The sequence below is a fragment of the Podarcis bocagei genome (assembly GCF_964188305.1).
Source record: "Podarcis bocagei genome assembly, chromosome: 7".
Classification (NCBI taxonomy): Eukaryota; Metazoa; Chordata; class Lepidosauria; order Squamata; family Lacertidae; genus Podarcis; species Podarcis bocagei.
This window is the reverse complement of record NC_138132.1, coordinates 74,156,583-74,167,923: the sequence shown is the minus strand read 5'-3', so window position 1 is coordinate 74,167,923 and position 11,341 is coordinate 74,156,583. Positions and strand designations below refer to the sequence as shown.

Below are 11,341 nucleotides of genomic sequence, written 5' to 3'. Positions count from 1 at the left end.
CGCCCTGCATGCATGCATGCAACTTCCACCGGCGCTCCGGACTTGGCAGGTGAGGGGGGTCCCCAGTGGGCGGCAGAGAGAGCCGGGAGGGTGAAGGGGAGCTGGGGGGGAGCAGCGCTGCTCCCCGAGCCGAGCCCGGGGGGAAACTTCGGCGTCGTTGCGCCGGGTGTTGGAAGCGGAGGCTGGCGGGGGCCCCTCACCTGCAAAACCTGGTCGCCTCTCATATATTTCGTGCATTGCATTCATCGCCCGCTTTCTGCTCCAAGGAGCTCCCGGGGGCGCGCGTGGTTCTCCCCGTGTTATCCTCGCAACAACAGCCCTGCGAGGTGGGTCAGGCGAGTGGCCCAAGGGAGCACCCAGGGATTGTCCCAGCCAGGTGGGGTGATTTGAACCCTGCTCTCTGCCCGGTCTTCGTCCTCATTTAGCCCCCACATGTGCATGACTGTGCATGACTGAGGTTTCCCCCCCTCGTCTTGGCTATGGTGTGAGTCTGTCCTGTTAATTAATGGGGTTCTGCCTTCGGAGAAGATGAGCCAGCCCTCAAGGAGGTGATTATGTAATTTGCTAGCAATTCATGTCCCTCCCGGCGTGACGCTGCGCGCTGACGTCACGGGGCTGTAATGGTGGTGTGCCTCGAGATTTTTTTCATGAAACAAGGGTGCCTTTGCCCAAAAAAGGTTGGGAAACACTGGTCTAGAGGATCTCTTCGAAGGCAACTTCCAGATTATCCGCTGTTGGGTTCCTTGGACTTTGGCTCCCTCTGCTGCCCATCCTAAGCCCTTCCTTATATCGCTTGTAAGGATGGCTTGTCGTCAGGGATGTGGGGAATTATAGTCCATCAGCAAGGTTAGAAGTGCCTTTGATCTGACCAATTATTTATTTCATTTTATTTCTAAAAATGTGCATACTGCTGTATGATAAAGAAAAAAATGTTACCGTATTTTTCGCCCTATAGGACGCACTTTTTCCCCTCCAAAAATGAAGGGGAAATCTGGGTGCGTCCTATGGGGCGAATGCAGGCTTTCGCTGAAGCCTGGAGAGCGAGAGGGGTCAGTGCGCACCGACCCCTCTCGCTCTCCAGGCTTCAGGAAGCTCTGCGCAACCCTCGGGAGACCGGCTCCGAGGGTTGCGCAGAGCTGCCTGCAGTCCCTGGCTCAGCACAGCTCTGCGTGGCCATCGGGAGCGGGGCGCTAAATCCCGCCCCGCTCCGGATGGCGGCGCAGAGCTGCCTGCAGTCCCGGGATCATTTTTAAAATATTTTTTAAATAACTTTTTTAAAAACAAAACAAAACAAAGCTTTTCTTTTAGGAATTCTAGGTGCCAAAATCGCAAAGGGACTGGCCCGCAGATGGAAAGAAGATACAGTCCCTTCCAGAGAAGAATGGCAGATGGCTAAAATGACTGGAAGAACCAGATATCGGGAGGACCAAAATTTTAATAAGGAATGGGGGAAATTTGTAATTTATCTTAAAAACCATTGTAAACAGTTAAAATTGTTAGTAGGATTGGAATCTAACGGTGAATTTTGGACATAACGGAGATGTAAAAGATTTGATTATAAAAGAACCAGGAGGGAATGATTAACAATAGGACCCACAAAGGAGAGGAGATTCTTTGGAATCTTGTTTTTAAGTTGTATGTTGGATATGTGATTGTAAAACTTTAATATGAGAAATCAAAATTTATTTATTTATTTATTTGGTGCAGAATCTGTGCCTCTCTAGATATGGTCTGCCTCAAAAAACAAAAAAAACAAACAAAAAAAAAAACCAAACCCCTCAGTCACAGCTAGCATGTCCAATGGTAGGGCATGATGGGGTGCTGTGATCCCATCAACATCTGGAGGGCCTAAGGCTCCTCACCTCTGCTCAAAGGGAACCCTTCAAAACTCCTCAAGGATTCATGAGGTAATTAATTTTTTTAACTGTAGCCATTTGGAAGACCTAACTGGGGTTTTCTTTAACAGTTGCCTCTAGGGAATGCTCCCAAATATATATACTACAGGGCTGCCCCTTATGGGGATGAACCCTTTTCAAATCTTCGTGAACTCCTGAGGTAATCCTTATTTATCTAAACTGCGGCTGTTGCCACTGGAAATGCTTCCCCACACCAGCAAAATCAGGGCTTATTAGACCAGAGAGGCAGCTCCACAAGCAGAAACCTTCTGGCCCTGCTTGCCTATTGGCCACAGGCCAAAAAGAGCGGGAAAATCCTCTTCTGCTATAGGGCAAAAAAGAGCAGGAAAAACCTCACTAGACAGAGGGGCGCTCCCTTGCCAAAACTCACCAATCCTGTCAGCCGCAGAAGAAGGAGTCTTAACTTCTCCACAGAAAAAGTCATTAAATTATTTTCAGGGGTGGGGAGCCAGTGACCCTACACCAAATGTCAGTGAATCTCCCCAATTCCCATCACTGGCTGGGGATGGTGGGAGTTGGGACTCCAGCAACATCTGGAGAGACCACAAGTTTATAGTCGTCTATCACATCCCCCATCTTACTCACCATTTTTCTAAACGAAGAAGTTCCTAAGTAATGAAACCCACCGCTAAACATGGGGTTTTATGCTTCATTTCCACCTTTCACACATGAACTTAAAAAATGCAGATGCAGGACACTGAGTCGGCAGCTTTCAATACAAATGTGCTTTGGATACTTACCACGAATGCTCCTTCTGGGGCGAGGGTGGCAGGCTTCCAGTACAACCATGGGTTGAGGCCCCCACTGCCAGGGAGAGGCAGGTCCCATGGTAAACAGAAATCAGATTTTTTTAAAAGACTAATTTATAATGTAGAAATGCATTGGGGTTTGTTACAAAATGTTGCGGTGTGATGCACAGCCAGCCAGCCATGCTCTCTTCCAGCATACTCCATTCCGTTCACCCTCCTCCATTTTATTCCTGTCCCATCCATCCCACCAGCATTCTGTGCCCACAGAACACGCTCCGTCCTCGTCAGGCTCTTTTGGGCTGTCCCCTTCCTACCATAGGTTTTTCCTAAATATTTCTTGTACTTCTGCAAACTCTGGAGGATCCCAAAGCCTTCTGACAGCATTCCTCTTCTATCTAAGGATCCACACTTTGAGAACATGTGTGGTACAGTGGTACCTCGGTTCTCGAACGTCTTCACTGGCGAACATTTCAAAACCTGAATGCCCAAAACCCGGAAGTAAATGCTTCCATTTTCGAACATGCCTCAGAAGTCAAACAGCTTCCGCTGTGTGTTTTTCAATTTTCTCAATTGAAATTGGAGACAGCCCTTTGCGCCTCGGTTTTCGAACGTTTTGGAAGTTGAACGGTCTTCCTGAATGGATTACGTTCGAGAACTGAGGTACCACTGTATTTGCATACACAGGTGGGGCCCTCCAACCAAATGCTGCTGTGTGGATGTGCTTCTGTTCAAGGTCACAGACTGTCCTGTTCCAGAGTTGTTATTTATTTGCAGATGTTGGGCGGACATGCCGATTGCCCAATCCCAGCTAGATTTCTTCACTGATTCTGGGGAAAACAGCCTACTCCATTCAGATTTTCCAATTCCCCCCACCACAAGGGACACATCTTGCCCTAGGAGGAGGGGAAAGAAGGCAAGGGGACAACAGGGCCTGCTCTAGTCAGACTACCCCCATCCTACTTTTATATGTTATATCATTTGTCTTAATGCTTTAAATTATAAACCATCTTGTGTGTCTTGGTAGTAGGAAGATATATAATATATAGGACTTCCGGGTTGGCGCGATCGGGAAATGGCGGATTCCCTCCGAGCTCCGGAGGGAATCGGCTCAGCGGTGGATGGGTCTTTGCCGTGCCGGCGACACGGGGACCCTTAAAAACCGCAGGCGCGGAAGCCTGCGGACTGAAGACTCGGCGGGTGCCTTAAGCGCCCCCCCTGATTCGCAATGAGCCTTTTTAAAGGCTACGGAGGGGATACAGGGGACGGCGTGGCACTGAGAGTCGACCGCTACCGCCGCTGAGCGAAGCCGCGAGCCATAACTGGAGAGCGCTGACTTCCTTCCTTGAAATTCGGACTGAAAAAAGAACCCGTGAGTAATTTGGAACTGAACTTTAAAACTTTTACCTTTTGAATTTGAGACGACCGGGGGGTGTGCTAAAAGGAAGTCCCCACACCCCCCCTTGCAGACGATCCAGAGCAACGAAATAAGAACTAAGCTGGAGTGCCTACCCTGTAAAGGGTGAGTTTTAAAAAGACAGTAACTTCCAAGATTTAGAAAGGTAAATTTGAGCAGGAGAGTGGAGTGTTGGAAGAGTCTTTGTTTTGTGGTAAACAACCCTCCCTCCCGGGCCCGGGAGCGACCTGCTTTGGAGCCTGTATAGAGGAGCAGAATTTGACAGCTGTCAAAAGCTGTCAAATGGACTATTAATAGTGAAAAAAATTGCTGTTTAAGACCTCTCCGGATTAAAAGGAGTTACAATTGAACTAAAATTTTGAGAAACAAAGAAACAATAATAGGACAGAGGATTGTTGGAGAAAAGGTTACTCAGTAACCAGATTCCCTCTAGGGGGAATTCTGTGGAATTACAATGGCTGTGGGTGGAAAGATACTGAGAGAAATCGAAAGAATGTTCTCACTGGTGGGAACCCTACAGGAGCAGACTACAGCTATGAGTAAACAATTGACGACCTTGGATTTGGAAACAAGTAGTTCTGCTGAAAGTAGTGAGGGCCTGAGTGAGAAAGAACCCACAGCTGAATTTGAAACAATAAACAAAGAAGAGGAGAAGACAAAACAAGAAAGAGAACAAGTTATCTGGGAAAGTACTAACCAGAAGCCGACATCTGGAGAACACAAGCAAGGAGACTATTGGATTAAATCCACTCTAAGCCTACGAAAGATACAGAAGATGAAAGTGGAGGCCCTGGGACTTTATGGAATTCAGGAGCTCGAAATAAAGAAGTACAATTGGGGCCTCCACATAGACTTTGATTTTGACTATCAGCAAGACTTAGGCCTTGTGGAAATTCCTCAGCAGTTGCTTTTAAATATGGGAAGAGACTATGGACTGATTGGATTGATTGTTAAGGAAATCTTTCGAGACTCGATGATAGACAAAAAGGACTACCAACAAAACCGGCGGAGAGGGACTAAAAGAGAATTGAGAGCCTCGGATATCCGGAATCCAGGCTAAAAACTGTTATTTTGGACATGTCTCGGGAAAGGACGCAAAGCGGGGAGGGGAGGGAGGGAAGTATCAAATTTAAACAACACTCAAGACCAGGGGGTTTAGTATTAAGAAAATTATGTAAGAAAAAATGAGAAATCGAGGGAAGAGAATTGGGGTCCAACTTAGGGAAAATTTATTTTTGTTTTTTATAAAAGGACTAATATTAAGATGGAAGAAATGCCAACTTGCTGACATAAGTTTGGGAATAGGGATGCAGGGGAGGGGGTGGGGGGAAGTCAAGGACTAGGGTTAGAAAATAAGATTTTCGGGAACTATTCATGTTCGTTGTTTTTTATGTTTGTTTTGGTGTCTTGTTTGTGTTTATATAAAATGTGAAAACCCAATAAAAATATTTAAAAAATATATATATATATATATATAAAGATATATAGAAACAACAAATGAATAAATAAGGTATTGCCCTTCTGCTTTAAATATTGTTTAATTAAAAAAAACAAAAAACCTCATGGCGACGTCAATCGGACTTCACATTCTTGAGATATATCTTGGGTGCCGTCCATCCCTCAGGAGCCTTCCTCAGCCCGGCTCTCCTCCAGACGCGTTCCAGATCTCGTTCAAACCTTTTCTGTAAAGATAAGACATAAAAAACCAAGATCTAGTGACATCTCCCCTAGGATATTGTGTACTTTGGGGCAGCAAGTCCTGGATGGCCGTGATGCGGTCCATTAATGCGCAGAACTAGGAATTGCAGAATTACATGTGGGTCCAGAAAATGATGAGGAGACATCAAAACTGAAATAGGTGGTCCATAGGAAATTGACAACTGGATAAGGGGGTATGGTGTGAAGAACCAGTATCACACAGGAACAGAAAGAGGCACAGGTTCATATCCCACTTCTGACACATCTATTTGCACTATAGTGGGAAATAGCTCAGTCACTAGAGCATGAGACTCTTAATCTCAGGGTCATGGCTTTGAGCACCAAGTTGTGCAAAAGATTCATGCATTGCAGGGGGTTAGACCAGCTGATCCTTGTGGTCATTTCCAACTCTACAATTCTAGGATTCTATGATAATGCTCAACCTTGGGACTGGGCGCAATCAGAAAGTGGTTAGGTGTGAACGAATTCAGGCCAAGGGCCACATGCCAGTGTTGGGCAGGGCCAGGAGCAAAAGTGGGTACAAATGTAAATTTTGCCTTCATTCTGTAGGCTAGTTCCTATACGCACATGCAAACCTTTCTATCCTCCATCCAGATAAGCGAGAGGCTGTATCAGAGTTCAAGGACACATTCCGGCCAGGCAAAAACACTCCAGGGCGAGAAGCAGGGCCAGTGCGAGGTGTGGCATAGAGAGAGGAGGTGCAGCCTAGTGAAAGCACTAAAGAAAGATGACTGGAGGGCTACGTGTCAGCACCCAGGTCTGATGTTCCCCATTCCTCAGCTAAACAGACTATGCCAGCACCAGTCCCCAGAATCTCCCCTTCCCACACTCACTTGTTTCCTCCGGCGCCGACCTTCCCTGACCTTCTTCCGCAAGAACTTTGTCCGCTTCATCAGCTTCCTGTACTTGTGTCTGTTCATCTTCCTTCTTCGGATCTTCAGAACGTTCTTGCATTCCATTTTGCCCCGGTTCAGCTCGCCTCCCCCCTCTTCGCTGTCATCCTCAGCCTCTGTACCCCGGGAAGATGTGGGGAGCTCATACTGATGGTTGGGTTCATAGCCTAGCTTCTCATAAACATTGATGGCGCCTCCACCTTTAGGGAGGACATACTGGACCGTCAGCCAGCTTTCAAGGGGGGAGATTGACATCTTCCTTGGCACCAGGATTTCTTCCAGCTCAGGGTCCAACGCATACCACTGCTGGGGTTGGGCTCCATTTCTGTTTGAGGGAAGTGTGCTGTAATTTGCGGAAGCTGCAAGTCTAGGAACCGGAAGCGAGATGGCCGATCTCGACAGAAAGCGTTCTGTGTGGGAGCACAGTTTGCAAATATGTGAACATTCATTATTTTTTAAAAAATTAACGCATCAGCTACTGACTATTTCAATAATCTTTTGAATGCTTTCAAACGCCTTTTTAAAACCATTTTTAATCAATAATTTTGACATTTTGTGTTATATTTTTGTGAACCGTTTTGAGGTTCTCTTACAAGAGATATATAAAGTTTGTTAATATATTAAATAAAGAAAAATGACTAAATAAAACAAATTCTGCAGGAAACATTTCATGTCACAGAAAGGGCATGATGACTGGGTCCAGCATAACACACTCCAGAGGTTTTGGGACTCCAACTCCCATCATCTCTGACTGTTGGCAGTGCTAGCTGGGGATGATGGGAGTTGATAGTCTAACATCTGATGGACACAAAGTTAGGGGAAAGTTGGTTTAATGCCCACATGGAAACAAAATGGCTTACATAATGACAGGCTGTGTATATAATTAAGATGCAGTTGTAGCTTGAAAGTTAAATGAAAACCGTTCCGGAAGTATGTCCAACTTCCAAAACATTTGAAAACCAAATGACAGCTTCTGATTGGCTGCAGGAAGGTCCTGCAAAGTGATGTGAAAGGTCCCTCTCTGTCCAAATCCCCGGAGAGCCTCTGCCAGCCAGGGTAGACTATACTGGTCTGGATGGGCAAATAGTCTGACCTGGTGCATGGCATCTACTCGACATTCCCAAAGAATGGCTGCGCTTACCTGCAAATCGAGAGGCCCTCGCTATCTGAGACGTCAGCCGTGGTAGCAGCATACTGGAGGACCACTCTAACAGAAATCAAGACAGATTTTTTAAAGGGAAAAACAACCTTTATACGTTATAGGACTGTGTTCCCTCCTTCCTCAAATACAGTGCCCATAACCACACACCATCAGAATTCATGGGCTGTAGCTCAGTTTCAGAGTATCTTCTTTGCATGCCTGCCATCTTTAGGAAGAGATGACACAGTCCTCCTGTCTGAAACCCAGGACTTTCTGGCTGCCCGTCAGCGTAGACTGGGTGGCACAATGAACCGATTGCGCACAAAGCAACTTCCTGTGTCCCAAGTTAAAAGTTAAGCACCTGAACAACATACCGAGTAGGCAGGCATGCAGGTTACAGAGCCAAAATCTTCCCCAACCCACTGCAATGTATGTATAGCACCTCTGTTTCAAAATTAGCAGGCGGATTTTGATACATATCTCATTCCCTACCTTCCTTTTTGGAGATGTGTAAGGAACTGCCCTATGCAGATGTGTTAAAGGTCACATGTTTAGGGAACTTTTTAATGGTTGATGTTTTATCGTGTTTTTAATATTCTGTTAGGAGCTGCCTAGAGTGGCTGGGGAAACCCAGCCAGATGAGCAGGGTATAAATAAAAAATTACTACTACTACTGTACAGAAACGCACCCAGAAACATCATTTCTGATGGTGAGTCCCCCAATGCCCAGTCAATCCCCCCAGAATTAGACCCTCCCTACCGCAGGCTACAATAAACCACGTATTACTGGCGACCCCTTAATAAGGCAGGACCCCAACGTAGCCTCTCCCCGCCTCTTAAAAGCTTTTCCGTATATACAGTATTAACAGTCACTCTTATTAGCACTCTTACCATAGATAACACACTAATGTAGCCTCCAAAATGAATACACGGCTTCTACCAAAGTCAATCTTTCCTACTTCCGGGTGTAGGGAGAGAAGAAGCGCTGCTCATCAATCTTAATTTACCACCCACAAGGGCTTACCATCCCGTTCACGATGAAGGGGGCTGTTTGAACGGGTAACTTCCGGCAGAGCAGCTCGGTCCCTCCCGGTCATCCGGAAGTTCCGGCGCAAAAAAAGTTCCTACATTTCTTTCCCCATTTGCCGCTGCTCCCCTCTGGCGGTAGTCCGTGGGATAGCAACGCAGCGAGCTTAATCCCCGCCCTGGCAACCAAGCAGGAACGCCGCTCAGGAGCAGGAGAGGTATTGCCAGTCCGGATCCTGCCGATGTTGCTAGACTCCAACACCCACCATCCCTGGTTCCATTGGCTGTGCTGGCTGGAGGTGATGGGAACTGGAGTCTGTCAACATCTGGAGGGTCACAGGTTCCCCATCTCATGGCTAGATTGATGAAAGGTGTGACTCATTATACAGTGGTACCTCGGATTACAGCATCTTAAAAAGCAGAGACATCACCTTGCCAAGAAAGGTCCGTATAGTTAAAGCTATGGTTTTCCCAGTAGTGATGTACGGAAGTGAGAGCTGGACCATAAAGAAGGCTGATCGCCGAAGAACTGATGCTTTTGAATTATGGTGCTGGAGGAGACTCTTGAGAGTCCCATGGACTGCAAGAAGTTCAAACCTATCCATTCTGAAGGAAATCAGCCCTGAGTGCTCACTGGAAGGACAGATCCTGAAGCTGAGGCTCCAATACTTTGGCCATCTCATGAGAAGAGAAGACTCCCTGGAAAAGACCGATGTTGGGAAAGATTGAGGACACAGGGATAAGGGGACGACAGAGGATGAGATGGTTGGACAGTGTTCTTGAAGCTACCAGCATGAGTTTGACCAAACTGCGAGAGGCAGTGGAAGACAGGAGTGCCTGACGTGCTCTGGTCCATTGGGTCACGAAGAGTCGGACACGACTAAACAACCTCGGGTTACAGATGCTTCAGGTTACAGAAGCTTCAGGTTACAGACTCTGTTAACCCAGAAATAGTACCTCGGGTTAAGAACTTTGCTTAAGGATGAGAACAAAAATTGTGCAGCGGTGCAGCGGCAGCAGAAGACCCCATTAGCTAAAGTGGTACCTCAGGTTAAGAACAGTTTCAGTTTAAGAACGGACCTCCAGAACGAATTAAGTTCTTAAGCCATGGTACCACTTTATAAAATGGACTTATGGGAAGAAGTCCAGGGCTCCACTCAGCAGAAAGGTTTGTGTGTGTGCAGGCACGCATGCTAAATGGCAGGGTTGACTGCTTGCAATGCTTTGAAGGAATCCCATTGAAAGATCACACTCCCCAGACCATTAACTCCACAAACTAGGGCTGCCATGCGTCCAGATTTTCCTGGACACTACCGGAATTTCAATGGCAGAATTGACATCTGGGGGGAATTTCTGAAAGGCAGCGTTTCGCCTTGGATCAACTTTCGGGGTGTCCTGGTTCTTACTTTTTGAAATATGGCAACCCTATAGTTACCAAACAGCACCACTGTATGAAGTTGTGGTTGTCCTGTTGCTTTGTTACTCAATGTTGTTTATGAAGAATGAACTTGAAATCGTCCAGCACATCCCCTGATTAAAGGAAATCTTGGATGGGCTGATTAAGGGCCTCTCCAGACTGGGTTTGTTTCCCCTTTACTCCAGCGTGTCTTTTGCAATATGTCATTGACACAATAACAGTTCATTAGTGGGAGATCATCACAGGAAGGCTCAATCCCTGCCTCCAATTCGGTTAAATATTTTTGCAGTATTTTCAGTGGTCAGTCTGGTCAATCACATGCACTAATAGCATGTAAGGATTTCCCTACCGACCTGAATAGCAGCCAGTCTCCTGTAATGAGATAAATGTCCTTATTTCCTGCCTGAAATCAAATAAACTTTCTGGAGATTTGCTTCTGCCTGTTCTATAAAGAATACATAGAATGGTGGATGCCTAGCCTGCCTGGCTTATTTACCACTAAAACACAGGCAAAATGCCCTCTGGATGGTATGAGTATCATTTCCCCAACTGATAAGAAGGGATGGGAATGACCCACAAAACTATTAGCCAATTAGATTGGGGTCAGAGGAGGACACGGTAACATTGACCAATGCTTTACTTGGAACCACATGATAAGGAACTATACTAAGAACAGCAACCTCTAGAACAAACTTCCTAATTTAGATATCTCTGGGTGTATTGAGTGAAACCCTCTCTTGGCAGTGACATATGGAGGCAGTGAGAGTCAACACAAAGCAAACTATGGGAGCATTGATGAAGTTTTATTACAAAAAGGGAGGGCAGCTGATTGAACCCTAAAGATATTTGGTAGTAAAGTGCTTACTCAAATGCTCTATGGTGTTGAGATCTGGTGCTCCGAATCAAACTCCATTTAAATTTTGAATACTGTGCAGAAAACACTCTACCATCAGGACTATATATCAGAATATCTTCTTTGTACAGAATCCAGGTGGCCAACAATTAAGGCAAGAGCGGACTGTGCTTAGTTAATGTGTATTAAAAGAATTGCTACCATGCCAATCAT

General features: G+C 46.1%; 1 protein-coding gene across 2 annotated transcripts; it reads right to left on the bottom strand.

Annotated features, from left to right (window-relative positions):
• Window positions 1-5,598: 5,598 nt before the first annotated feature.
• On the bottom strand, window positions 5,599-8,949 carry AURKAIP1 (aurora kinase A interacting protein 1). 2 transcript variants are annotated; one of them, XM_081203769.1, is made up of 4 exons: window positions 8,840-8,949; window positions 7,833-7,898; window positions 6,632-7,101; window positions 5,599-5,761 (listed from the first exon to the last, which is right to left on the bottom strand). In XM_081203769.1, the coding sequence occupies exons 2-4, from the start codon at window positions 7,882-7,884 to the stop codon at window positions 5,651-5,653; spliced, it is 633 nt and encodes a 210-aa protein (XP_081059895.1). In that variant the 5' UTR covers window positions 7,885-7,898; window positions 8,840-8,949; the 3' UTR covers window positions 5,599-5,650. The 2 variants fall into 2 exon arrangements, with proteins under 2 accessions (XP_081059895.1, XP_081059896.1); XM_081203770.1 differs by having other exon boundaries at window positions 8,724-8,882.
• Between the last annotated feature and the right edge of the window lie 2,392 nt (window positions 8,950-11,341).